The sequence below is a fragment of the Nelumbo nucifera genome, chromosome 6 (genome assembly GCF_055504915.1).
Source record: "Nelumbo nucifera cultivar China Antique chromosome 6, China Antique-T2T, whole genome shotgun sequence".
Taxonomy (NCBI): domain Eukaryota; kingdom Viridiplantae; phylum Streptophyta; class Magnoliopsida; order Proteales; family Nelumbonaceae; genus Nelumbo; species Nelumbo nucifera.
In genome coordinates this window covers 35000916-35027614 of record NC_142654.1, presented here as the reverse complement: position 1 = coordinate 35027614, position 26699 = coordinate 35000916, and the positions used below count along the sequence as shown (strand labels likewise).

The window sequence follows — 26699 nt, the reverse complement described above, 5'->3', positions numbered from 1 at the left end:
ATACATATTTGCATTTGTACTCCTTCCAAACTGAGCCTAAAAGATTGATATACAAACTAATAGGGGTGTTTTTGAAATAAGAAAAAACCATGGAGCTATGTCCTTTCACATTTTCCACTCATTTTAAGAGAACTGGCCATTCCCAGACGAAAATATAAATGATTCTTAACCAAAGATCAATTACGTAAAGCAATTGTAAATTATGGGGTAGTTTTTGTAACACGCAAACTTGAGTTCAAGTTATTAGTAATTATGTGAAACTATAGGGGGTAAGTAAATGGCCTTAAAATAATTAAGGGTATAGCAGCATACCAAATTTCAGTTTCAGCCGTTAAGAAATATACAACCTCCTTAAAATCTTATTCACTAAAAGACAAAGTAAAAAGTTTTTCAGTTCAGCCACTTCAGCTGTCAACAAACTGTCCCTTGGTTTCCGAATACATCCCTAAACCACCAATAAAAGCACTTCGAACTCCATAATACAAGAATCAAACAACTCAATGAAATCTAGAAGTTCACCTACCATATAATACCAAAAAATAACCTGCGCATGTAAGAACCAAAACCAAAACTGCAAGGCCTATCATACCCTAAAGAGCTACAACCACAAATAAATCCAGGCCATTTGCAGCATTTGGAACTCAAACATGGGTTTGAGTGAAGCCTACAATTCTGAAGATTAAGTAGGTGAATTAAAAAAATTACCATGAAACCTATCACAAAATGAACTACATCTGCCGGTATGAGAACATGTAACAGCCAAAGTTCACATAAATGAAATAAAACAAATTCAACAAATGGACTTGAAGAAACAATGTCCTCAATGGGACATGTTCCAATCTCAGGTGAGGATGCGCCTTACCAGCTCAAGGAATGATGATTCACATTAGGCCTACATCTGTAGGAGCAGAGAGCCATTTGCCATACACCCTCAGCAACCTTGTACTTGGACCAGCGGAGTCAATCAAATAACACTCGGAACTTCTTCTCCATTTGTTAGACACCTCTAGTTAACATGTATCTGATAAATATTGAACTTAGATCAATACCCTGAATAAGGTCAGCATCTTCATGTCTGAGGATTTGTAGAGTGAGATGTCCCCCAGCAGCCAATAGATGAGTATGCCGGCATGCCGTTAATGGACGGGCCAGTGTTGTTGCATGGTCCTGATCCTCGGTTAAGAGGACTATCAGGTTCACCAGATGACTCACTTGAGGTACCCTGAGAGGGGGGACTGCCTGTTCCAACTGGTGCCCCTAAGCCTACCATCTGTGATGCTGAGGTGGGCTCTCGTTTTGACAAATCTGAGTTTGATTTTTTCCCTTCTGCAATAAAGCTGCCTACGACAACCTGGTATACGGTCAAAAAGGAATATTTGGTAACTAATACATAGACTTGTTAAAAAGCAATTCAGGACAAATATGTCAGAAAGATACCTGTACTGGGGTTGCTGCCATTAGCATTCCTGCCACTCCACCACCCAATACTCGACCATCTGATCCTGCCAATGATACACTCAAACCACCAGTCCTGCTGCGGGTTCCACCACTCTCTGTAAGTAAAAATGAACCTGATAGAGAGATTATCTCAAATCTTCCCTGCATTAACCATAGTCCAAATGGCTAGTAAGGGGAATTTGGTAAATTAAGAACAATTAAAAATAAGCTTATCCTTGTACAAAATCATAATCATGGATTCACATTAAGATAACTATCAAATAAAATGAAGGATTCACATTAAGCTATTTGGTCAGAACAAAGAGATCCAAAATACTGCATAAGAAATCATTTTACATAGCATTATCTGAAAATAGATCAGGTGCTTCTTTTGATCCCAAAACTGTTTATGGAAAAAATGTTGATTGTAGAAATAGTGGCATGCCAGATTGATCAAACAAAATGGTGGGGTGCGGTGTCAACAAATTTGCAATGGAATAATGAATTCAAATAATGCTCTTTTTCCAAACATATTTCATTACCCTTAAATTTCAGCTTTTTTTTTTTGCTTTTTTTCTTTTGATCAACAACAAAAATATTTCATTAATCAGAAATGAAAAAAATAATACATCTCTTGGGTAGCCTCAGCTACCCAGCCAAGTTAATTTATTTGTTTAAACAAAGACCAACCCTTTTTCTTCTTACATTACAATTGAGCCCAAAAAGATTGCCCTCCGTCAACCCCTTGCTTTGCTAGCTGATCCACTAGGCTGTGTGCCTATCTTGGTACCCATTGTATTGTTACTTGCATGTCTCTGATTTTAGAAGAAAAACAGTCCCAAAAATAAACAAAAAACTGATAAAGAGAGGAAGAAACAGAGAAGACAGCCAGAGAGAAGAGAAGAGAAAAAGAGACGATGGAAGAGAAAGGGATGAAAGAGATGAGATGTCCGTACTCTCTCCCTTCCTAATCTTTTAATTAATTAGGTTAATCACTAAATAACAGTAAATTACAAGTAATCCCTTAGTGGGGCAGCTGACTAATTAAAACAAGACAAAATAAAGCTAGCTAATACTAAACAGGATCATAAGAAAAATAACCATTAACTAACAGATAGAATATAAAAGATAACTGTGCGTTATGGGCCATTCGGCCCATCTTCTTCCCCCAAAACTCTGGATGGCATACGATTGATTAGGTATGTTGCTGTGAGAACAGCATCCCCCCCAAAACTTTGTAGGAACATGTGAAGCAAACAAAATGCTTCTTGCAACTTCAACTACATGACTATTCCTCTCAGCTACTCCATTTTGTTCTAAAGTATGAACACAAGAGCTCTGGTGGATAACCCCAAAGTCAGTGAGATACGTAGTGAGGTTTTTCTCAAAATATTCCTTTGCATTGTCAAACCGAAATATCTTGATTCTTGTATCAAACTGGGTAAGAACAAATTCATGGAATTGTTTCACGAATTTGGGAACCTCATCATGAGATCTCATCAAAAATAACCAAGTATACCGAGAAAAATCGTCAATGAATAAGATAAAATATCGATAGCACCCATAAAAGGTAAGTGGTACGGTCCCCACACATCGGAGTGCACAATATGAAAAGGAAAAGTGGATCTTTTAGTACTCAAGGAATAAGTATTTCTACAATGTTTTGATAACTCACATGCTCACAATGAAGACTGGACATATTTATTCCTTTGAACAATTCTGAAAATAAATGACTCAAAGCAGAAAAGGATAAATGACCCAAATGTAAATGACATAACATAATACGGCTAAATGGGTCTAAAGAAGAAGACCCATAAGCAACTCTCTCAAGTTGTCATTGGCTTTGCCTAGGAGTATCTAGCAGATATATTCCATTCACCTCATAGCCACTCCCAATCATTCTCTAAGACTTAAAGTCCTGAAAAGCACAGTAAGAAGGAAAAAAGGTTATACTATAGTTTAAGGATTTGGTTAGGCTGCTCACTAACATCAAATTAATGTGCAACTTAGGGACGTGAAAGATAGAAGTGAAAGGGAGTCGATGGCCTTGATGACTCCCTTGCCAGAGATAGGAGCAAGAGAGCCATCGGCCAAGGTAATCTTATCACGGCTAGAAAGTGGGTCATAAGAACTAAACAAGGTAGATAAGCTGGTCATATAATCAAAAGCTCCAGAATCTATAATCCAAGGGATTCTACGATTACCTGAGATGACTGCAAGGTTGGCAGTAGCTCGTATACCTGATTGAGAAAATGCAAAAGAAGTTGGACTGCCTGAAGAGTTGGAGGAAGCAGCTGCACTCCCAAGATGGCAGATCATCCTTCCATATTTCTCGTACTCAGCCTTCATTACAGCTAACTGCTCACTAGCAGCCTTCTCATCAATTGCACTCCTGTCATTATCTGGAACTATGGCTGCATTGGCATTCCCAGTCTTCCCATTTTCGGCCTTCCTTTTAAAACAAGGTGGAAGAAGGTCTAGATGCAGCTTCCAACATGTATCCTTGATATGTCTTGGCTTCTTACAATATTCTCATATAACCTCCTTCCCTACAATCACCTTAGGTTTAAGCCCCATATTAGAAAAATGGTTAACTGGAATTTCCCCTTGAACCTGAACCTACCTCCTACTCTCCTCACTGCTCACCATGGCATAAGCCTGAGACAAAGATACATTGTCTTTAGCTAGGATATTCTGCCTGGTAATGTCAAATTTTGGATTCAACCCTGTCAGAAATTCAAAGACTCTATTCCTTTCAACCAATCTCTTATATGTTTCTATGTCCTTTGTACTTTCCTAGACAACAATATCCATGAGATTTATCTCTTGCCACAAGGATTTCAGCATTGAGAAGTAGACTGCTAAAGGTTTCTCCCCCTACCTCAGATTATTCTCATCACTTCTTAACTTATATGATCTCGCCACATTTAATTTTTGTGAATAGGTTTCAACAACACTGTCCCATATCTCCTTAGCAGAATTCATCCACAGATAGTGCTAACTAATTTGGGGTTGCATAGAATTCAATAACCACCCAATAACAGTGTAATTTTCTTGCAACCATTTTTCATGAGACGGGTCATCTTCCTTTAGTGCTTTCTTGCTACCGGAAATGTATCCCCACTTGCCTCTACTGCAAACATGTATCTTTACTGATTGTGACCATGCTAGATAGTTAGTCCCATAAAGCTTGACTATGGTCACAACCAATAAAGAGTCTACAAGTGCTCCTGGAACCTAGTGGACACTAAGCCAACCTTATTTTCAATTCTAGAACCACCCATCCTCCTCAAAAAATCCCAAAACAATCTTCAAATGGCAAGAGGCAACTGGCTGGGATCCGGGACTATCATCTAGGGCTTTAAGAGCCTCTCCTTGGAAGTCCATTCATGCCATCCTTTAGTCTTTGTTTCCCTTCATCAGGTATGATCTTGGTTCTGGTTTGTCGGTAAATTTTTGGGAACACACTTGGGTGGGGGATTTTCCTTTGAAAGAGCAGTTCCCCTCCTTGTATGCTCTGTCTAGATTTAAAAATGAACTAGTAGCAACCTTTGCTACCTTGTCTAATTCTGCTATTGGTTGGAACTTGGGTCTTAGAAGGGCTCTCAGAGATTCTGAGTTGGAACCCATTTCAAATTTGCTTAAAATCTTGGATGAGGTAGCTCTTGAACCTTCTAGTGTGGACTCTAGGGTTTGGTCTCTTGTCCCTTCGGGTATCTTCTCCCGCTCCTCTTTTTTCAAAGCATTGACACAGCCTAGTTCGGTACCTGGGTCTTCTTTTCTAGTCCGGGAAGTTTGGGGTAGCCCTATCCCTCCTAGGGTAGGTGCTTTTTGTTGGGAAGCAATCCTAGAAAAGTGTAACACTTGTGACATACTTCAAAAGAAAAGGCCTAATTGGTGTTTATCTCCGCATTGGTGCATCTTATGTAAGAAGAATGGTGAAAGCTATTATCACTTACTTGTTTCTTGCCCTTTTGTTTCAGAGATTTGGTGTTGGTTCTTTTCTTTATTTGGTTGCAAGTGGCCCTCCCCTTCAAGTGTGCAAAGCTTGTTCAGTTCCACTCCAGTGAGGGGTTTAAAGAAGAGAGGTAAAATTTTATGGAGATGTGCTAGAGTTGCTATTTGTTGGACGGTCTAAGAAGAAAGAAATCAAAGATTATTTCATGACAAAGAAAAAAGCAAGGAAGCCCTTATAGAAATTGTTTATGTTAGGGTGGCACACTGGGTCAAGTCTTTGAAGCTTTTTAAAGCCTATTCAGTAGGAGACATCATTAGAAACTGGGAAGAAGTGGCTCAGTCAGCTCCTATGTCTAGTACTATTAGACCTGTTTGGACTCCACCACATTTGGGTTTCATCAAATTGAACTTCGATGGTAGCAGTGAAGGTAATCCAGGCCCTTCAGGCATAGGTGGTATTTTCAGGGATGAAGAAGGTCGAATTATTGCTATGTTCTCAGGATCTATAGGCTGGGGGGATTCTCTAAGAGCTGAAATCCTGGCAGTTCTAGGAGTAAAAAGAGCTAAGCAGTTGAATATTAGTCAGCTGCTGGTGGAAGGAGACTCTCAACTGACTGTTAGTTGGTTGCAGAAGGAAGAGTCTAGCCTGTGGAAGTTCTCAAATGAAAGAATGAAAATCAAGTAGCTAACTCAGAATATGATTGTAAGGGTTCAATGGGCCAAGAGGAGCACTAATTCCATTGCTGACACCTTGGCTAAATAGGGGGTGGGAAGATCTAATTTCTTTTGGGCTATATTGTAATAGGTGTTTTCAGTTTTGTAAGTGAGGGTTAAGATATCTTACCCTTCCAATCTGGTTGTAATTTTCATATATTTTTAATAAAATTACTGTTATTGATCAAAAAAAAAAAAAAAAAAAAAAAAAGAGAAAACAACAAGTACCAACCTTCACAGATCCCCAACAGTAGAACTATTCCTTGCCCGATACCCGGGAGAAACTAAGAACTGGCAATCGCTCCTTGTAAACTTCACAAAATCAATCTCTGCTTGGACCAATCTTCAAGAGAACTACAAAGAACCCCTTCAACCACTAAGCACCAAGGTGAAACCTCCTATGGGACCCGCAATCAGAAATCTCCAGTTGTCTAGGGTTTTGGGCAAATTTTCAAAAAAAATTGTTTTGAAGAATAAACAGAGTATCTTCTTTTCTCCTAGAAACCACTTCCAACTAGGCTGAATATCTTCTTCAATTAATCAATGATTCAGTTCTCCATACACATTATGTATGGGATTAAAAGAAAAAGAAAAGAGGAGCCTGCACTGATACCAAGAAGAAAAACAGTCCCCAAAAATAAACAAAAAACCGATAGAGAGAGGAAGAAACAAAGAAGACAGCAAGAGAGAAGAGAATAGAAGAAGAGATGATGGAAGAGAAAGGGATGAAAGAGATGAGATGTTTGTACTCTCTCCCTTCCCTAATCTTTGAATTAATTAGGTTAATCACTAAATAACAGCAAATTACAACTAAGCCCTTAGTGCGGCGGCTGGCTGATTAAAACAAGACAAAACAAAGCTAATACTAAACAGACCCATTAACTTACAGACAGAATATAAAACATAACTGTGGGCTATGGGCCATTCGGCCCATCTTCACTACAATTTTGTTCTTAAAAATCCAGAGCTTTTTCATCCAGCATCAACCAGCTTATAATCACCTTTGAGTCTCCTTCAATTACAAGCTCCCTTACCCCCCATCTCCAAAGCTTTTTGCACCCCAAAAACTGCAGCCTACATTTCTGCCCTAGTTGAATTCCCTTCTCCAATTGGTCCTGAGAACATAACCTGAATATTTCCATTTTCATCTCTCATCATCCCTCCTATTCCAGAGTGACCTGGGTTACCAAAACTGCTCCCATTGAAGTTCAATTTTAGGAATCCTTTTTCAGATGGAGCCTAGTTTCTTTATACTTTCTTCTTAAATGAAGATGAGGCTGCAACTGCTCCCACTTTCTCATTAAATCCTCAAAAGTGAACCACAAAAACGATTCCAAAGATTTCACCCAATGTGCCACCCTTACCATTCTACTTTAATTGATGGCTTCTTTACTCCTTTTTCTCCTCAAAAATTCTAATGTTTCTTTGTCCAAAACACTACTGCCCTTGTGCATTTCCACATAATTCCCCCCTTCTTTTTTGCCACCTAAAAATAGACAAGTCAAATAACTTATCCAAACTAGCTGGGGTAATCTACCTGCAATCAAAAAGAGCAAAGAACCAATCCCAAATACAGCAAACAAAAGGGCAAGATATTATAAGTGGTAAGAGGTCTCACCATTTGGTTCACACATTATGCACCAATTTGGGGACAAGTACCAATTAGGTTTCTTCCTTGGTAACAAGTTGCAAGTATAAATTGTACCACAAAAGACTTCCTAACTGAAAGCACACACTTTAGGGGGATAGAATGACACCAAACCTCTTTGACAGGAAAAGGTGGTAAAAGAGGAGACAACAAAGATAAAGACTTAAAAAATGAAACACGAGAAAACCCCAGAATGATGAGGAGTTCAAACATGACTATCCCCTTTACTTGTGTCAAGAAGGACTCCATCAAGAGTCTGTAAAAGAACTGACAAAGTCCCAGTTCTGAGTCTCACGTTTCTACGAAGACCTTAGTTCCAATCAAAACTGGATAAAGGAGAACGGACTATAAACTCAGAGATTGGTTCTCTCCTGAAAGACAAGAGAACACACAATGGAAGAAACACTTCTTTTAAAGGTAAATCACCCACCCAAAGGTCTTCCAAAATGTAATCCTGTTACCCAAGTTGAGAAAATACCTGATGTAGATATTCCAGAACCCCAAGAAACTCCATAGAGAAGCACAATAAGATCTATTAGATGTTTCAGCAACCTAACATTCTCCAAGAGCCCATGAATGCTAGGCACCACCTCCTTGTGCCACAGCTTTTCTATTTTTGAGGTATTTCCAAGGGAAATCTACATAACCATTTGCTTAAATGAGCCATGTTTCTTTCTTTCAATCTCCCTAGGCCTAGCTCCCCAAACTCCTACACAGATCTCCCACCTAATCAAGTGCTCTTTTTATTCTTCCCCCGACTCCCATAGAAAATCCCTAATTAGTTTCTCAACCCTCTTCACTATAGCTTCAGGCGTGATGAAAATTGAAAGGTAATAAACCAAAAAATTTGCTAATATGCCCCCCCCCCCGGAAGAAATGTAGTTCCTCTTCCACACTGCCAACTTCTTGTCAAACTTCCAGACAACCAGGTTCCAAAAACTAATGCTTCTAGGGTTTGCACCAAGAGGGAGCCCTAAATATTTCATAGGTCACTCACTTGAGCCCATACCCTGATTTCTTCAAGTCCCAAATTAACTCCTACAAGGATACAACTAAGATCTTAAATTCACCTTTAGACTTGATAATTTCTCAAAGATTCCCACCACCAACCTCAACTTCCTAGTTCCTTGTTCTCCCTCACCTGCATAGGGAATAACGATATCATTAGCAAATTGCGAGTCCCAACCACATTATCTCTCTTCCCATCCTCCAACACTTCATTACATTTAACCCATCAGCTCTTGAAATCAAACTACTGAAAACATCTGCATTGAAAGTGAAAAGGAATGAGCATATGAGGTCTCCTTGCCTCAAACCTCTTAAAGCCCCAAAGAAATCCTACACCACCCCATTAACCAATATTGAAAAATGACTAGTTTGTAACGATATCATTAGAAAATTGCGAGTCCCAACCACATTATCTCTCTTCCCATCCTCCAACACTTCATTACATTTAACCCATCAGCTCTTGAAATCAAACTACTGAAAACATCTGCATTGAAAGTGAAAAGGAATGAGCATATGAGGTCTCCTTGCCTCAAACCTCTTAAAGCCCCAAAGAAATCCTACACCACCCCATTAACCAATATTGAAAAATGACTAGTTTGTAAACACCCTCCCTCTTATTCATTTATACCATTTTGCACCAAAACCACAGTAGAAATCACTTCAATCAGGACCTCCCAAAATCTACAAAGTTGTAGACTTTTTCTAGATACAATTTGCATACAATACCTTTCCTCCCAGTTATCCTATATTCCTCCACGCATTCGTTGGCAATTGACCTGTTCATGGGCAGGGCTTCGGGCTCAATTTTACACTGTCAGGCTTGGGCATCAGGCTGGGCCCATTAGAATTTTGGAAAAAGACAACCCCAAGCCTGGTCCATGAACAGGTCTAATTGGCAATAAGTATTTGGTCGATTTTTGTCACTCTAGGATAAAAGCCCCTTGAAACTGAGAAATGATTTACAGAAGTACCCTTTTCAACCCAAGAGACAGGACCTCAGCTATAATCTTTTAAATTCCTACTTTCAATTCTACTAGCTTAAAACATTAAACAAATACCTTCACATATTAAATACAATGCTTGTCTTTTCCCTAAATAACTAAACTAAACTAAAGGATGGACACACCCAACAAAGCCTTGTCCTAATTATATGGGATCAGCCAAGTGAATTTTGTCCTTCATTTGAATATATTCAGTGGCATGTTAACTGTTACATTATGGGCCCTAAAATCAATTGCAACCATTTTAACCCATGCCCTTTTATATCCATCAAGAAAAATTCCATGGTTCAACAATAACTCAATGGAAGGATCTATATTCTATAAATGGCCCAAGCCTTCCTTAGATATGCATTAATCAGAAGAGTCCAGATCTTTTTTTATTTTTTTTTTTTTGATAAATGAAGAATTTATTAATAAACCACTGATATAGAATACACTTGGAGAGGTACGTGCTGCAACCTCTCCAACCCATCAAGAACTAAAAAGGATTGCAATTGAGCCCATACAGATTTTCCCTATTAGCCCCTTGCTTGGTTAAACAATCAGCCATAGCATTGGGAGATCTCCCTACCCATTGTATTCTAACATCCAAATTCCTCATCAAGCATTTGAATCTTTTAAGTTCATTTTTGAAGCACCAAACCTCTGGTTTTTGTAACCACCCCACAACCACCTGAGATCACCTTCTATTAGTAGCTGCTCCACTCCTAGCTGTACAGCAAACTGTACCTCTTGTAGTGCAGCTAATAGTTCTGCCCTCATGGAGTCCCCTTCACCTAAAGGACCAGAAAACAAAAAAGTTACAGAACCACTTACATTCCTTATAACCCCTCCCATCTCAGAAAGACCTGGATTGCCCAGACTACTACCATCAAAATTTAACTTCATGAAACCTTCAGGTGGGGGTACCCAGATCTGTTACCCACAAGATGCTACCCACACAGCTCCCAACATGATCAATAGCTGCACATCCCTAGTATGACCCCATTAATGACAACATACAAGTGCCAAACATGTTTGAGATGTGCAGCTGTAGATCATTTTGGAAGCTATGGGTAGCATCTGATCTCCAATCAGAAAACAACTCCAGGACCCAAGCTACCAACCAATTCCAGGAGCGTCAGTGCAGTCAGGCAGTAGAGACAAAAGCAAATATCAGTGTTATAGCCAAGAAGAACATTGCAGAAAAACACCTCCAGTAAAAACTATTTTCATAGTAAACAAAGGGAAAGGGCAAGGGAACAAAAGAAGTTTATACTGCTTCTCTCCCTTTTTCTTATATATATATATATATATATATATATATATATAAGGCTGAGGATGAATCCCCAAGTTATACATGAGAAAGTATATTCACAGCAGATGATGTAGGACAGGAAGGAGAAAAGGGCTATTATGGTGCACAAGGTGGATGGAGAGGAGAAGTGGCTTACAGAATATAAGAAAAATGACTGTAACAGAGCAAATATAAGAGAAGATAAAGCAAAAGCAACATTCAAGAGAGAGAGCTAGAGGCAGTACTTAAATCTGAGGTACAAAATCTAATTTCATTGTCTTTCGAGCTAAATAGTCTTCCTTAAATTGTGAGGGAGGCATAATAGGGTTCTTTTATCTCTCTACATTGACACCAGAAGGATCCAGAGGTTCAAATAATTTTTTATGAGGTTGAATTGTAGATACATATGGAAATCCTAATATGCTTTTTAAAGTTTTGGGCTGATATATCTAATACCGAAAGATGAAATGGACAATTAGCATTAGAAGAGAATTAGTACATAATTACAGTTATCACATGCAGGTTAGATTGATAAAAGCATTGCATCTATATCCAATTCCATCCTAACCTCATAAGTTACAGTGCCTCCAGATGTTGCTGGTTGGCGAAGAGTGACATTGCAGATGGCACCATTTGCAGAAAGAATACATATGGTATGCGGGCCTTGTTGTGAAAAGGCCATAATTTTTGATGCTACATCCTGTAAAACAAAAGAACAACTTAGTGACAAGTAAGACAATAAAATCAAAATGCCATGTTAGTTTGTTTGATTCCATTTGAAATGTCAACCATGAATCATCATGCTCTAATTTGGTAAAAGAAATAAGAAAAAGACAGAAAGTAAAAACAATTGAATAAGGGGATGTTTTCTAGCATGAATTATCTTCTTTGTTGTGATTTCAAGAAAACCAGGGCCCTACAACATGAATTATCTATCCCTGAATCAGGATGTGTCCTTTCCAGCTAAAGAAGTTTGGTGTATTCCAGTATCTCCTAGAGTTAGGGCTTTCTGTGTGGAAGTGGTTCTCAATAAGATAAACACTTGTGATTTGCTGCATAAAAGGAGGCACAATTGGTGTCTCCTTCCTAATGTCCGATGCCTTTGTCTTAACAGTGATGAGATTTCGAACCACCTATTAATCTGCTATTCTTTTTCTTATCACTATTGGAGTTGGTTCTCTTCTCTCTTTGGTTGCAGAGCACCCCTTCTTGTGTTGCAATTCTATTCAATGCAAATTTACTGAGGCAACCAAAGAAAAGAGGAAGAGTCGTGTAAAGAGCCACAAGAGCAGCAATAGTTTGGATGCTTGGCTGAAGACTGTGGAGTTTTTCAAGTAATTTTCCCTTGATGATATAATAATGAATTGGGTTACAGTGGCAAACTCATCATTTCAAAGCCTATAGTTCAGGAACATTGTGTTCCTCCAGGCTCCAGTGAGTCAAAGGTGGTGTGATAAGAGATGAAGAAGGAAGATAGGAACAACACTAAATTCCTTCATGCATTGGAAAATGGGAGAAGGAAGAATTTTGTGTTAAAATTGGAGGCGAATGGGGTGAGTGTTTGCCAACAAAGTGAGATTGCTCAGAGACTTTGTGGAACATTTCAAATCAATTTTTAGAAAACCTTTGAATGATAGAATTTGGATTGATGGATTGGAGTGGCCAAAGAGGTGGATAGAAAGAAGGTTTGATAGTGAAGAAATAATAGAAGCAATCTTTTCTATGGATAGGGCTAAAGCCCCCAGCACTGATGGTTTTACCATGGCCTTATACATTGTTGGGAGAAACTAAAAGATGACATCCAAAAGGTCTTTGATGAATTTTTTGAAAGAGAGATCATTAATCTGAGTCTTAATTCAAGTATTCAGCCTTCATTACTTTGATTACGAAGAAAGTTGAGGCCTAGCATCCTAAAGATTTCAGAGTCAAACCGAATAGCTTGGTTAATAACCTTTATAAAACCATTTCTAATGTGCTCTCTCGAAGGATTAGGGTTGCACTCCCTTCCATAACTCCACAATATCAAAAGGCTTTTGTTAGGGACAAGCAAATAACTAATCAGATTCTAATTACTAATGAAAGTGTGGAGGACATGAAAAGAACTAGGAAGAAAGGGTTCCTCTGTAAGTTGGATCTAGAAAAGGCTTATGATCTAAGTTGATTGGGGTTTCTTTAAGGATGTCATGAAAAGTTTTGGGTTTGGTGACAAATGGTGTAGAGCATACTTGTCAAGGCGACACCTAGGCGACAAGGCACCCTTGGAGGCTCGCCTACCCAGTCGCCTAGCAGTTTTTTATAGTGTCTTATAAAATACTTTTATATTGTTATTTTTTTAGATTATAATTATGAAAGACATTATTAAACAAAAATATTCATTTTTTGTGTTTATAAACAAATTTCTTTTTATTATTTTCTTATGTGTTGATTAGACAAAACTTTAATCAACACCACCTTTTCTTTTCTTCTTTTCCTATAACAAAAATAGGGGTTCAGTCCCCATATTTTTTGAATTTTCTCTTCTTTCTTCTTTTTCTTCTCATAAATATGTTGATTTTCTAGACATAAATATGAAGTTTATAATTTTCTTATGAAAATTATGGATAGTTATTAAGGAAATATGGTTATGGAACCTAGGGAACTACCTAGGATATGTATTTTTCACTTAAAAAAATCCATCGCCTAGGCAACTAGGCGACAAGGCTCCCCCCCTGTCGCCTAGCCTCGCCTTGGCGCCTTGAAAACTATGGTGTAGAGGGATATTAGGGTGTGTTAAGACTTGTCATTACTCAATACTGGTTTATGGGACAGTATGGTAAATCATTTTCCAGCCCCTAGAGGAATTAGGCAAGGGGGGCCCACTTTCCCCCTTTCTTTTCACATTGATTGCTTATCTGTTTGGGAGACTCATAGAAAGGGCAGATTCCAAAAATCACCTGCAGTTTGTTCAAGTAACAAGGGGATGGAGGGTGGGGAGAGAAGAGGTAACAATTACTCACCTATAGTTTGTTGATGACACTATTCTATTTTGTGAAAAGGGTGAGATTAGTCGTGTAAGCATCTCTCCTGCTGATTAATGTTCTTCGGCATTCTAGAAGGCTGGTAGGTTGGGACTGTTAAACCGTACAGGTCTGAAATCTGCCGAATCTTGCCTTTTTTGTCCTGAAATTGGTACTGTTTGTGCTCAGAATGTTTTCAAACCCAAGTGTGTGGGTGTGGACTGAGTATGTGTGTGGAGCATTTTTGTTTTTGGAGTAAGGAGGGATCCTAAGTCCAGTGTTTGGGACTGATTGTCTGTTTTTGACCATGTCTTCTGAGAATTCTGCTACGTCGGGGGTTTCAAAAAACCATAATGGACTGAATGGGGGAATGGGTATGAGTTTTCCCATGGCTGTAATCCCCTTCGATGAACTAAACTACCTTAAATGGTCTAGGGAAATAGGATACATTAATGGGAAAGTGAAGGAACCGAAGGGTGGAAGTGCTGAATATGATAGGTGGAACCAAGAAAACAGTATGGTTATGTCATGGCTCTTGGTTTCCATGTTGCCACAAGTAAGAAAGGCATTCATGTGGGCTGAAACAGCTTGTGAAATATGGGAACAAGCGAAGTCTACTTATTCAGAGCAAAGGCACTATGCCAAGATATACCAACTGCAAGCTAAGTCCTCTAGTTACAAGCAGGAGGAGAGGAGTCTCTCAGTGTACTATTCAGATCTGACATCGATCTGGAAAGAACTGGATCACTATCAAAATGTAAATTGAAAGTGTGATGAAGATGCAAAGGCATACAAGTCACTTGTCTCTCAGCAACGTGTATTTGCTTTTCTCTTGGGATTGAACCCTTCATATGTGTCCATGAGAGTACAGATTTTGGGAAGTAAAGACTTGTCATCGGTTCAGGAGGTTTATGCCTTAGTCCAGTCAGAAGAGAGTAGAAGAAGTGTGATGAATTGTGCAGAGGGGGAGCCAATTGCCCTAGCTACTTTGATTGATGATTACTCTAGATATACTTGGGTTTACCCTATGCGAACTAGAGATGAAGTGCCTAAAATTGTGAAAGACTTTCAATGCATGGTGTCCACTCAATTCCAAACTGAAATTCATATTTTCTGGTCAGACAGTGCAAAAGAATACTTCCATAGTGATCTCACGGAATTCTTTGCTTCGAGTGGATCTATTCAACGAAGCTCTTGTGCTTGGACACCCCAACAAAACGGTGTTGCTGAAAGAAAAAACTGGCACCTTCTCGAAGTAGCTCGTGGCTTGTTACTCCATATGAATGTTCCGAAATGTTTTTGGATGGATGTTGTTCTGTGTGCCACGTACATCATCAACCGTATGCCATCTCGGTTACTAGAGTATAAGGCTCCACATCAGCTTTTGTTTCCCACAGCTCCGTTGTCTCCCATTCCAATGTGTGTTTTTGGGTGTCGCTGCTTTGTTCATAACTTGTCCCCTACTCAGGGTAAACTTGATCCTCGTGATATTCCTTGTGTTTTCCCTGGTTACCCTTTATCTCAAAAGGGGTATCGTTGCAAAAATCCCACTCTCGTAAGTACTATGTCTCCGTTAACGTATCCTTCTTTGAAAATCAACCTTTCTTCTCGGTTTCTCCTCAGGGGGAGAGTAGGGTTGAGGAGAAACACATCCAGGCTCAACTACCTCCTCTACCTGATCCTCCTCCATTCTGTGTCTTTCTCCGTCGCCACAAAAGCCAGTAGAGTTCAAGAGCCGTGGAACCTGACACTATGCAACCAACATCATCAGATTCACCAGAGGCAGATCCTTCTCATCAGCCAAGTACACTTGTTCCTATTGATATGCTTGCACCTCTCAATGTTGACTCCCCTGTCATTAATGATCTTGATGTTCCTATTGCTAAGAGAAAGGGTGCTAGATCCTGTACCACTAATCATCCTATCTCTCACTTTGTGTCCTATAACCATATTTCGCCTTCATATCGTGCATTCCTCTCTTCTGTTGATAGTATCCCGATTCCTAAGAATGTGGTAGAAGCTTTACCCAAACCCGAATGGGCAGATGCAATGACGGAAGAAATTGATGCATTACACAAAAATGGCACTTGGGAGTTGGTGGATCTTCCTGAAGGGAAGGAACCAGTGGGTTGCAAGTGGGTGTTCACAGTGAAACACAAGGCTGATGGAACTGTTGAAAGGTACAAGGCCAGACTAGTGGCAAAAAGTTTTACGCAAGTATATGGAGTGGACTATGCAGAAACGTTTGCCCCAGTAGCCAAGATGAACTCTATCAGGATTCTTCTTTTGTTGGCAGCAAACTTTGATTGGAAACTTCACCAATTGGACATTAAAAATGCCTTCTTGAATGGCAACTTAGAAGAAGAAGTGTACATGACCCAACCTCCAGGTTTTTGTGCCAAAGGCAGTGAGCAGAAAGTGTGCAGGTTAAAAAAATATTTATATGGGTTGAAACAATCACCTCGGGCTTGGTTTAGTAAGTTCCACTTAGCAGTTCAACAGATGGGGTTCAAACAATGCCAGTCAGACCACACACTGTGAAGAAAGGTGAAGGGACAGCTTTAATTGTGTATGTGGATGACATAGTGATCACAGGAGATTGGGAGACTGAAATATAGAAACTAAAAAAATTCTTAGCCACTCAATTTGAGGTGAAAGATCTAGGACCCTTACGTTATTTCCTTGGAATTGAAGTTGCCCGCTCTAAAAAGGGCATCTTTATTTCTCAACGGAAATATGTATTGGACCTACTAAAAGATACAGGCAACCTAGGGGTGAAACCAATTGACTCACCAATTGAACCTAACCATCAGCTGGGAGACAGTCAAGGGGAGTTCTTGAAAGATGTGAAGAAGTTTCAAAGACTTGTAGGAAGACTCTTATATTTGTCTATGACTAGGCCTGATATTGCTTATGCAGTGGGTGTCCTTAGCCAGTTCATGCACAATCCTAGGACAACTCACTTTGAAGCTGTAGAGAGGGTCCTTAGATACCTCAAGAAGTTTCCCGGAGTTGGTTTGCTGTTCCAAAAACATGGACATTTAAAGGTGGAAGTATAAACTGATATTGATTGGGCAGGGGCAGTTGATGACCGAAAGTCTACCAGTGGGTATTGTGCCTTTGTAGGAGGAAATTTGGTCACATGGAGAAGTAAGAAACAAAGTGTGGTGGCTAGATCCAGTGCTAAAGCAGAATACAGAGTCATGTCTCATGGGGTTGCTGAAATCATGTGGATAAGAAACCTGTTAGGTGAACTAGGTTTTGCAATTAGTAACCCTATGTCACTCTATTGCGATAATAAAGCTGCTATCAACATTGCAACTAATCCAGTCCTCCATGATAGGACGAAGCACATTGAAGTGGACAAGCATTTTATTAGAGAAAAACTTGTGAATGGAGAAGTATGCACTCCATATGTCAGCTCAGAATAACACTTTGCAGACATCTTCACCAAGGGTCTTCATCATGTGCGGCATAATGATTTGTGTGACAAGTTGGGCATGATTGACATCTACGCTCCAACTTGAGGGGGAGTGTTGAAATAGTTTATTTTATTTCTTGTTTTTTAGTCTTGTATTGGTAAGGTCTATTTGATTGATTAATGTCTTTTTTATTTTTCTGATTATTGTACTTCACTTACAGAGGGGCACAAGGGTATTTTCCCCTTTTATTTTAGTCGCCCTATATATACTAATAGAAGTTGGCGCCACCAGCATTGTTCCATTGCCAATCTCTTCTCTTCTCTTCTCCCTTCTCTCTTCTTCTTCTCTTCTCTTTCTCTTATTTCTGGCCGGTCACACTGTCAAGGGAACTTAAGGATGGTGGTGTAAATCTTTGAAAAATGTCCAACCAGAAAATTAATTTTGATAAGAGTTCCTTGGTCGGAGTGAATATGGAGGAGAGGAAGATGATAGACAGTGCAGAAATCTTGGGTTATACGATTTCTCAGTGGCCTAGGACTCACTTGGGTTTACATTTGGGGGATAATCCAAGGAGGAGTAACTTTTGGAATCATGTGATTGAACACTTCACCAAGAGATTGGCCCCATGGGGGAGCAATTACTTGTCCCTAGGAGGAAGGATCACTTTAATCAAATCTACATTGGTCAACTTACCTGTATACTACTTGTCAGTGTTTGGGATACTAGTTGGGGTAAGTAGAAGCTTAGAGAAGTTGATGAGAGACTTTTTGTGGGAACTAGGAGAGGAGAAGAAGGAACACAGAGTAAATTGGGAAGTGGTGTTAGAAGTAAGAAATTTGGAAGGTTAGATCTTGGTAACATCCAAAAGAGGAACATGGCATTGTTGAGGAAATGGTTGTGGAGATTGCCATTGGGTACAGATAAGTTGTGGGCAAAGGTGAATTATTATATTAACTATTAAAATGTATTGCTGTAATTAGATACATCAGCAAGCCATGTGCAATAACAAACAGTATACTGGGTAATGCAAAAGTGTTTAACAAAACTATAAGACACAATATTTCCAACTACATAAAAAATTCTAATTGAAACAAACTAGCAGTATCACCCAATAATAAGTTATACCATTTATTTTGAAGATAAATAAAGAAAAAATACTACTAGAAATAAAATGAAGATATGATTACAATAGGTGATAAGGATGACCCCAAACAAAAATAAAATAAAAACTAACCACCCCAAATTTAACAAAAAAATCTTCAATCACAAACCAAACCCAAACAAAACTTTTGAACCACTCACAACCAATGCCTAACATTATCTAAACCAAACCCTAACTTAAACTCCCTCCCGTATTTCCAAAAACCTATCTAGTAGACAACCCAAACAAAGTCCCCTTACCAACTATGGAAACCAAAACAAAATCATTTCAGGCCTTCATCAGTTGGATACAAGATCTTTTTTTTCTCTTCATAGCTCTTTTTGTCTTCTTAACCCTCTTGTTAATTCCAACTCCAAATAAGTCTCCCCTCAAACTTGCAAAAACCTTCGAAACTGGCAGAATTCAGTAATTTTTTGTTGTTCTAAAACTGCATTTATTCTTTCAAGCTCTAAAACTGCACCCTTCTCAAAAACCTGCTCTGCTGTCAAAACCATACCCTTCTCCTCGTCTACAACTGTAACCTATCATTAGCAATCGCAATGTCCTTCTCGCTATTCTTCAAAAGTCCACCAAAATTTTCTTCCACTTCCTTAAAGGCTTTCCTTGCAAATTCCTCTCCTCCCAAGAAAAAAAGGCCTAGATTTTTAGTCACCTCCACCTCTATGTTAATAACCATTTACAGATCAGCTTTCTTCTCAACTTCATGTGTTTCATCCAGCATAATCACATCTTCCTCTTCATTTTCAACTTCCAAATCTTCATCGAGAGGTTTCATTCTATAGGTCCTTTTTCTTTGATTGACCTTAGTTCCTTTAACCCAAACTTTTCCATTTCATCCTTTCTATTCCATTATTAGACCCCTCCTTTTCTTGCTTCTGCCCTGATGTAGCCTCATCATTGCTTACTTTCTTCCTCAAAACCTTCTCCACCCCTTCCTTTTCCTTTCATTCCAATCTCACCATAGTGTTTTCCTTTTCACCAGTAAAAATCACATGAGAATCTCTTCTATTTTCTTCACCTTCTTGTTGTAATCCATTGTCACCAGGAGAAACCTGTGTCTCACCCAACACCTCAGCTGCTAGTCCCTCGTTCCTTCCTGCTTCGACCCCCTAAATATCAACTGACATGAGCCTGCATGCTAAAATCCCCAAATCCTCCCACAGATGTCTAATCGAAGAGGAAGATGATGGACCAGAAGAAGCATCTATCAATGCCCCTCCCAAATCACCCACTTGATTACTTAAAAGCCCATGCTACTCCTTTATATTTGATGGCTTACATGCAGCTGACCCATAATCTTTATCCAGCTCAACAACTATGGGCTTCACTGCAATAGACCCAACTAACTCCATTGAAAATCCTCCCATGTGACCACATAAGCCATCACGTGGAGTGACTTGATCCAGATCAAACACCCGATTGGATCCATCAACCCAACCCACCTCCAATTCCTCTCCTTGTCTCTTAGACTTCTCGTTTGACCCTTGAACCTCTTGCACGTGCTCAGGAGCATTAAATTCCATTTTTTCACTGCACACTTGAACAAATTATTGGGTTTTTAACCCGATGTCTTCAATTCTTCTCAAGAAACCTTCCCCTCCCAACTAATTGTTTGTTCCCACCTCATCTCTTTTTTCACATGTGTCATCCACCATGCCCCATCAGCGTAATCTTCAAACTTTCTTCCACAACACCAAAGTGTTGCTTCAGCTTCTGTTGCCACCCACTCTTTCCTCCAAAAAACTTGAAGAAACAAATCAATAGATCGAGGAATGGCCTCCGGATTTAAACCTGTAATTTTTGTTGCATGACACATTCAAAGCAGCCAAAACTACCCTGCAAGAAGTCCAGTGACTTAAAAGGCGTGCCTCAGGTGCGCCTAGGCGCACAGGCAAGGCACATTTCAGGGTAATGTGCCTCGCCTAGGTCCTAGGTGCAGCCCTTTCAAAAGGTGCACGCCTGGTGCGCCTGATGCGCCTTGCACCTCAGCTCAGGCATGCGCCTTTCAAAAATTTGGTAATGTTGTTCATCCTAATAAAATGTCTTATTAAAAAGCAATTAAAACTATAAAATCATTTATGTTTTGTGTGGAAACTAAGAATTTAAGACCTAACGTGGACTTGTTTGGGCTTGCCTCGAGAGGTGTGGCACAAAGGCGGCTTGTAGAATCAAGAATGTATTATGTTTTACATTACATTAGCTACTTGAAGTAATGCAATTGAGTGAAAAATAATGATTAGAGGTTTTACATGCTTGAAAATGTTTGATATGTTTGATTTTATTTTAAATTCTCATTTGAATATATTTTACATCTTATGTTTATGTATTTTAATTTTAGATAATAGGTTTTTTAAAACATTATTTTAAAATTTAAGTTTATATTTTTTATTAATATTATGTTTAATATTTATTGATTGTTTTTTTAATGTTTTGGCTTTTTTTTAATTTTCTGACATTTTTTTTGTATTTTTGTGCCTTGCTTTGAAAAGGCGTGCACCTCGCCTTGCGCCTCAAGCACAAATTGACCCATGCACCTTTTTTGCGCCTTACACTTTTAAAACATTGAAGAAGTCACAATCTTGTCCAAAACTGATCGGTCCAAAGACTGAAAGGGAGTCCTAGAATCTTCAACAACAAGGTTCCATCCATTTGGTTTTGTGAATTGCAAGATGGGGTCCAATTTTCCACCATAACAAGACCTTCCTTGGATTCAAAGGAGCACAAACTGGGTTGGGTCTTACCAGCATCCAAGATTGTTTTGTTCATTTCAAAAGGTATGAGGATAGTAGTCTCTTTCAAGTCCAACTTGCTTGCCACCACATCCAGAATTGGTTGCCAATCTTTAACATCTTCCTTGGTTGAGACCATGGTTTAAAGTATTGATACACCCGATACGCACGAATAGGCATATTGAGTGTTTCGATACTTCATAACTTTTTTTAGTTTTTTTTTCAAAATTATTTCAGGGGTCACTTTTAGGCATGCCTACCCCCTTGAAAGTGGCCAAATCAGAGATTTAAAAGGCACGCCTAGGCACACAGGTGAGGCGCATTTTAGGGTTCTCGCCTCGCCTAGGTCCTAGGGGCAGCCCTTTCAAAACACGCATGCTTGGTGCACCTAGGTGTGTGCCTGATGCGCCTTGCACATCCGCCCAGGCGTGCGCCTTTTGAAAATTTGACGTTTTTTTGCTTTTTTTGAACATAGCGACTAGGCCAAGGGCTCCACCCCCAGACCCCCATGCCACGCCCCTCAAGGCAAGCCCAAACAAGTCCACATTAGGTCTTAAATTCTTAGTTTTCACACAAAAAATGGCGACTTTATAGTTTTAACTGCTTTTTAACAAGATATTTTATTAGAATGAATGAATGAACAACATTACCAAATTGGGGGTTCTCGGAGCTTCGGTGTGCGAGTGAAGCAAGCGAACCGAAGTGGACTTGTTTGGGCTTGCCTTGAGGGGTGTAGCACAAAGGTGGCTCATTCATTCATTCTAATAAAATATCTTGTTAAAAAGCAATTAAAACTATAAAATCATCATTTTTGTGTGAGAACTAAGAATTTAAGACCTAATGTGGACTTGTTTGGTCTTGCCTTGAGGGGTGTAGCACAAAGGTGGCTCATTCATTCATTCTAATAAAATATCTTGTTAAAAAGCAGTTAAAACTATAAAATCATCATTTTTGTGTGAGAACTAAGAATTTAAGACCTAATGTGGACTTGTTTGGGCTTGCCTTGAGGGGCGTGGCACAAAGGCGGCTCGTAGAATCAAGAATGTAATATGTTTTACATTACATTAGCTACTTGAAGTAATGCAATTGAGTGAAAAAGGAGATTAGAGGTTTTGCATGCTTGAAAATGTTTTATATGTTTGGTTTTATTTTTAAATTCTCATTTGGATATGCTTTACATCTTATGTTTATGTATTTTAATTTTAGATAATAGGTTTTTTAAAACATTTATTTTAAAATTTAAGTTTATATTTTTTTATTAATATTATGTTTTTTGAATTTTTTGGCTTTTTTTTTTTTTGAATTTGCTAACATTGTTTTTATTTTTTAGCTTTTTTTTGTATTTTTGCGCCTTGCATCAAAAAAGCGCGCGCATCACCTTGCGCCTCAGGCGCAAATTGACCCCTGCGCCTTTTTTGCACCTTGCGCTTTTAAAACACTGGGCCAATTTCCAAAATACCCCTTATTTGGGGTTTCAACGAGCTATCGATACAATACGATACACATGATGCGGGGCGTATAGTATTAAAATTTTGAACCTTGGATGAGACTACCATTTTTTCTCCCACTCCTCCTTCCCTCCATTCACAATCAACTTGGAATCCATCACAAAGCTGACTAATGGAAACTCCAATTCCTTCCTTTTTGTTTGAGTTCTCCATCGGATGCCATGACTACCTCCTCTCTACCGCCAGTATCCTACTTAGTTTGCTTTTTCTCTAACGCCTTCTCTTTCCTTGAGAGAAAGTCCGTAACAATTTTGCTATGATTTTTCACCCATCTCTATTTCTACCTTTGGGAAATAGGTTATCTATCGTCGACCATTTCCATATTGTTCTAATAACATCAAGAACCAACCTTTCAAGTTTTTCCTCTGCTCCACCTGGTAGAGTCTTCCTTCCATCTTCATGGTGCTCCTCCAACCTTGTGTTTTCACCAAAAAGACTACTCCATCTACAAAACCTTTCAACCAACTTGTTGCTTCATTAACAATGAACTCATTTGCTCTCCTTCCTTCTCTAACCTTAAAGGATTCGTTGCCTCCAAATCTAGTCTCCTCAAGCAGAAACATCTTTGCCTCGACCCACACTGCTTTCCTCCATTTACTATATAATGCTAATACTTGCCTTGGCATCATGTCAAGATGACCACCCCAAAACTTTAGTCCATTTATTTTCCTCTCTCCACTACCTCCTCTCTCTTTCCTCTTGCATGTGCAAATGTACATGCCACTCAACCACTAATCATAAGGTGTGGATAAGCTTAAATCGAACCAAATCATGAATCATATTATAAATCCTAAGAGCAGTTCCATCTTTTAAAATATTAAATATAATTAAGTTTGACTTTAAAGAGATTTAATCCACATACAGTTTTTCTTTAATCAAACTATAATGAAAAATAAACCCAAGAAGGTCCTTAAATATTCTTAAATTACCCAAATATGTCTTATATTTGTAAGGATTTTAAAACAATGGTCCCTTAGACAATCTTAAAAAGTAAAGAAATTAAAAAAGTACAAACTTAGGTTCTAATCCAATTGTTTCATATTGTGTGAATGGTAAATGGTAAATTGTAAGATTCACAAAATAAATAATAAGATTCGAATAATGATTGCAGGATTTTTCAAAAAAAAAATGATTTAATGATATAATTTGAATGGAAACCCTTGAAATTTATGACTTGAATCATGAAGCATAAGGTAAATCATGAGATTTTAACAACATTAGAAATAAAACCCAGAGACCATGTTGTTGATTAATAACATCAAAAACTGACTTAGAAACAAGGTCATGCCAATCATAGAGAAATGCTATCTGGAGTTCAATGGTGGCTAGCACAACGATTTTAAATATCAAAATTGATAGAGAAATTGATGCTGTAATTACATACTTCGCCTGCTTTAACAGTGATGATATGCGGAGTAAAAGCAATTCCAGGAGCCCCTATCACATAATAAACTCATAAACAATCTATCTTATGAAAATAATATATATATATATATATATATGCACAACGATAAATCAATAAATGAATCCAAAATGAAAACACAACTTACCCAGAGCATCCATCTGTTGCTTCTTTCCTGAACCTGGAGGGCGCCCTCTGTTCTTCTTATATGGTGGTTCAGCAGATGACGGTGTAGTCGACTGTGCCGGAGCCACTGAAGACAGAGGGGCTAATGCCAATGCCATTATGCTACCGTCAGGTCCATATTTCCTCGGTCTTCCTCTTTTCTTCTTCATTGGCTCACCCATGTTAAACCCACATGGTCTCAGACTCTCTGAAGACCCATCGGTATGATACAGCAAGCTGGAAGAATCTGAAGGTCTTGAAACAGAATTCATCACCGAATTGAAAGGAAGACGCATGTTCTGCATCAACCCTGCAGAGTTGGGACTGAGCATCGAACCATTAGGTATGCTCAACCCATATGGATTGGGACCCACTATCATACCATGAGTTTCAGATGAAGCTAATCTTGTAGCTTCCCGGGCATCCATTCACAGAATTCAAATAAAACTAGCAAGAGAAAGATATAAAACTTCTAATTTACTTGTGATCTTTCACATCAACCAAACTGTCGACAAACCTATTCAAATGCATCAAATATATTAGAAAAAAAACGCATTGTTTTTTCTTATTTTTTCCTGATCGAAATCTATTCAAAAAATAAAAATAAAAAAAAAAAACGAAGAAAAATTAAAGTGAAGTAAATGAGAAAATGGCGAAAAAAAACCCAGTAAGAAAATAACGGAGGAAAAAGATAAAGAAATGGCACCTGATCAGGTGGTGTGTGAAATGTTGAAGAGATTTTTAGGGTTTAAAGCAGGAGAGACGTCTCCGATTTGGGGTTTAAACGAGTTTCTCGCCTTTCTTCTTTTGGCCACCGACCATTACCTTCCCTGGATGGAAAAAACATGCGGGATATGGTAATCATGATTTTATTTCAATCTACGTAAATAAAATTATATTTTATGCTTTTTTATCCCTTTGCATTTTTTTCTTGTGTGAATTGCTTTCAAAGCCTTTTTGTTTTCTATACAAACACTTTACGTTATTTTGCTTTTCTATTGATATTTTTCATGTTAATACAAATATATATAAATACATATTTACTTTTTTATTAAATATAATATAATAGCAATATAAGGTTCAACTTTATTTTCCTGGTTTTGTTTTGTTATTGTTGTCGTTTAGGTGGTTTTACTTTCCCTCCTCAATTGAAGGTTCAAATGTCAAGAAATGGTCACGTGCTAGGAATTGGAGCTAGTAAAAAGTACACATTAAGGTGGTGTTTGGCATTGTTGCTTTTAGTGTGATTGTTTTTGTTTCAGTGTCCTCAAATTTGACCGCAAGCTGTGAAGCTGAAGATGGGCTAACTTCTTCGTAAGAGTAGATAATCAGTTCAAACCATATGATGACACTATAATCATTAGAACAGGAACAGCTAATCTCCTCCCATATATTATTAATCTACCAAAGAGACTCAAGGGTGCAATTTGGATTGGGCTTGGGTCTTTGGACCGGGACCACTCCAATTTTGACAAAAGCCCAATCTGAGCTCTCACAAATTGCACCATCCACCCGTACGGACAGTAGGGAGGATCATGGGCCAGGTTTCTACAAGGTAATAAGAACATTTTGGTCTGCCTGGAGTTGATAAATGAAAACATCTGTCCAGGCCCAGGCCCGGCAAAAAAAATTATATTTTAATAAAATATAAACTAGCCTTGGCTTGGGAAATAAACTTCTGCCTGAGGTAGGAAATTCCGGGGATGGATGTCGTGAAAAGTGCGGGGTCAAGTAAAAATAATCATTCTTGAGAAGGAGTTGGGGTGGAGGGAGAAGAGAGAAAGGTTGGGGGAAGGAGAAGGAGATGATAATAGCAGCAGTTGATGGTGATGGTAGTACTAGTTGTGGCGGTGGTGCTTTGACAGTTATAGCAGGGCCACTGATGATTCGATAATAATAGTAATTGCCGCTAGGGCACTTTGTAATATTGGCTATGTTTGGTTCAGTGGATTTTAATATTTATCAAATAAATATTGAAAAAACAGAAATGCTTGGATTTATATTAGGGCATTTAGGGGTACAAGATGGATTGGTCCAAAGTTAACAATTTTACATTGTTTCAGCTTGGGCTATTAAAATTTTCACAAAATCCCAACCCTAATACGCAAAAGTTGTACCCCTAATTTATGTGAATGAGCTGTTGGGAGAAGTTTCAAATTCTGGTTTCTCCTAACAGCCCAATGTTGACTTGTTGCATTGTAAGCTGGGGCGGAAGATAGCTTTATCGGGTGTTACTTGAAACGTCAAATCAAACAACAAAAAACATTTAAAGTG

At 38.6% G+C, this 26699-nt stretch overlaps 1 protein-coding gene across 2 annotated transcripts; it reads right to left on the bottom strand.

The window, feature by feature from the left end:
* Positions 1-339: 339 nt before the first annotated feature.
* On the bottom strand, positions 340-25357 carry LOC104606470 (AT-hook motif nuclear-localized protein 10-like). Of its 2 annotated transcripts, none has more exons than XM_010271691.3 (6): positions 25132-25357; positions 24409-24942; positions 24243-24295; positions 11610-11741; positions 1438-1599; positions 340-1351 (listed from the first exon to the last, which is right to left on the bottom strand). In XM_010271691.3, exons 2-6 carry the CDS (start codon positions 24851-24853, stop codon positions 1070-1072), a joined length of 1074 nt encoding a protein of 357 aa, XP_010269993.1. In that variant the 5' UTR covers positions 24854-24942; positions 25132-25357; the 3' UTR covers positions 340-1069. The 2 variants fall into 2 exon arrangements, with proteins under 2 accessions (XP_010269993.1, XP_010269996.1); XM_010271694.3 differs by having other exon boundaries at positions 24409-24749; positions 25132-25272.
* Between the last annotated feature and the right edge of the window lie 1342 nt (positions 25358-26699).

What these genes read in the sequence shown, in the direction of transcription:
- LOC104606470 (XM_010271691.3), bottom strand. Translation starts at nt 24,853, where the DNA reads ATGGATGCCCGGGAAGCTACAAGATTAGCTTCATCTGAAACTCATGGT. An exon ending in TCACTGTTAAAGCAGGCGAA is followed by an intron (nt 11,742 to 24,242) that starts GTATGTAATTAC and finishes TTTGTTTTACAG; the next exon opens with GATGTAGCATCAAAAATTAT. An exon ending in GAGGCACTGTAACTTATGAG is followed by an intron (nt 1,600 to 11,609) that starts GTTAGGATGGAA and finishes TGGTTAATGCAG; the next exon opens with GGAAGATTTGAGATAATCTC.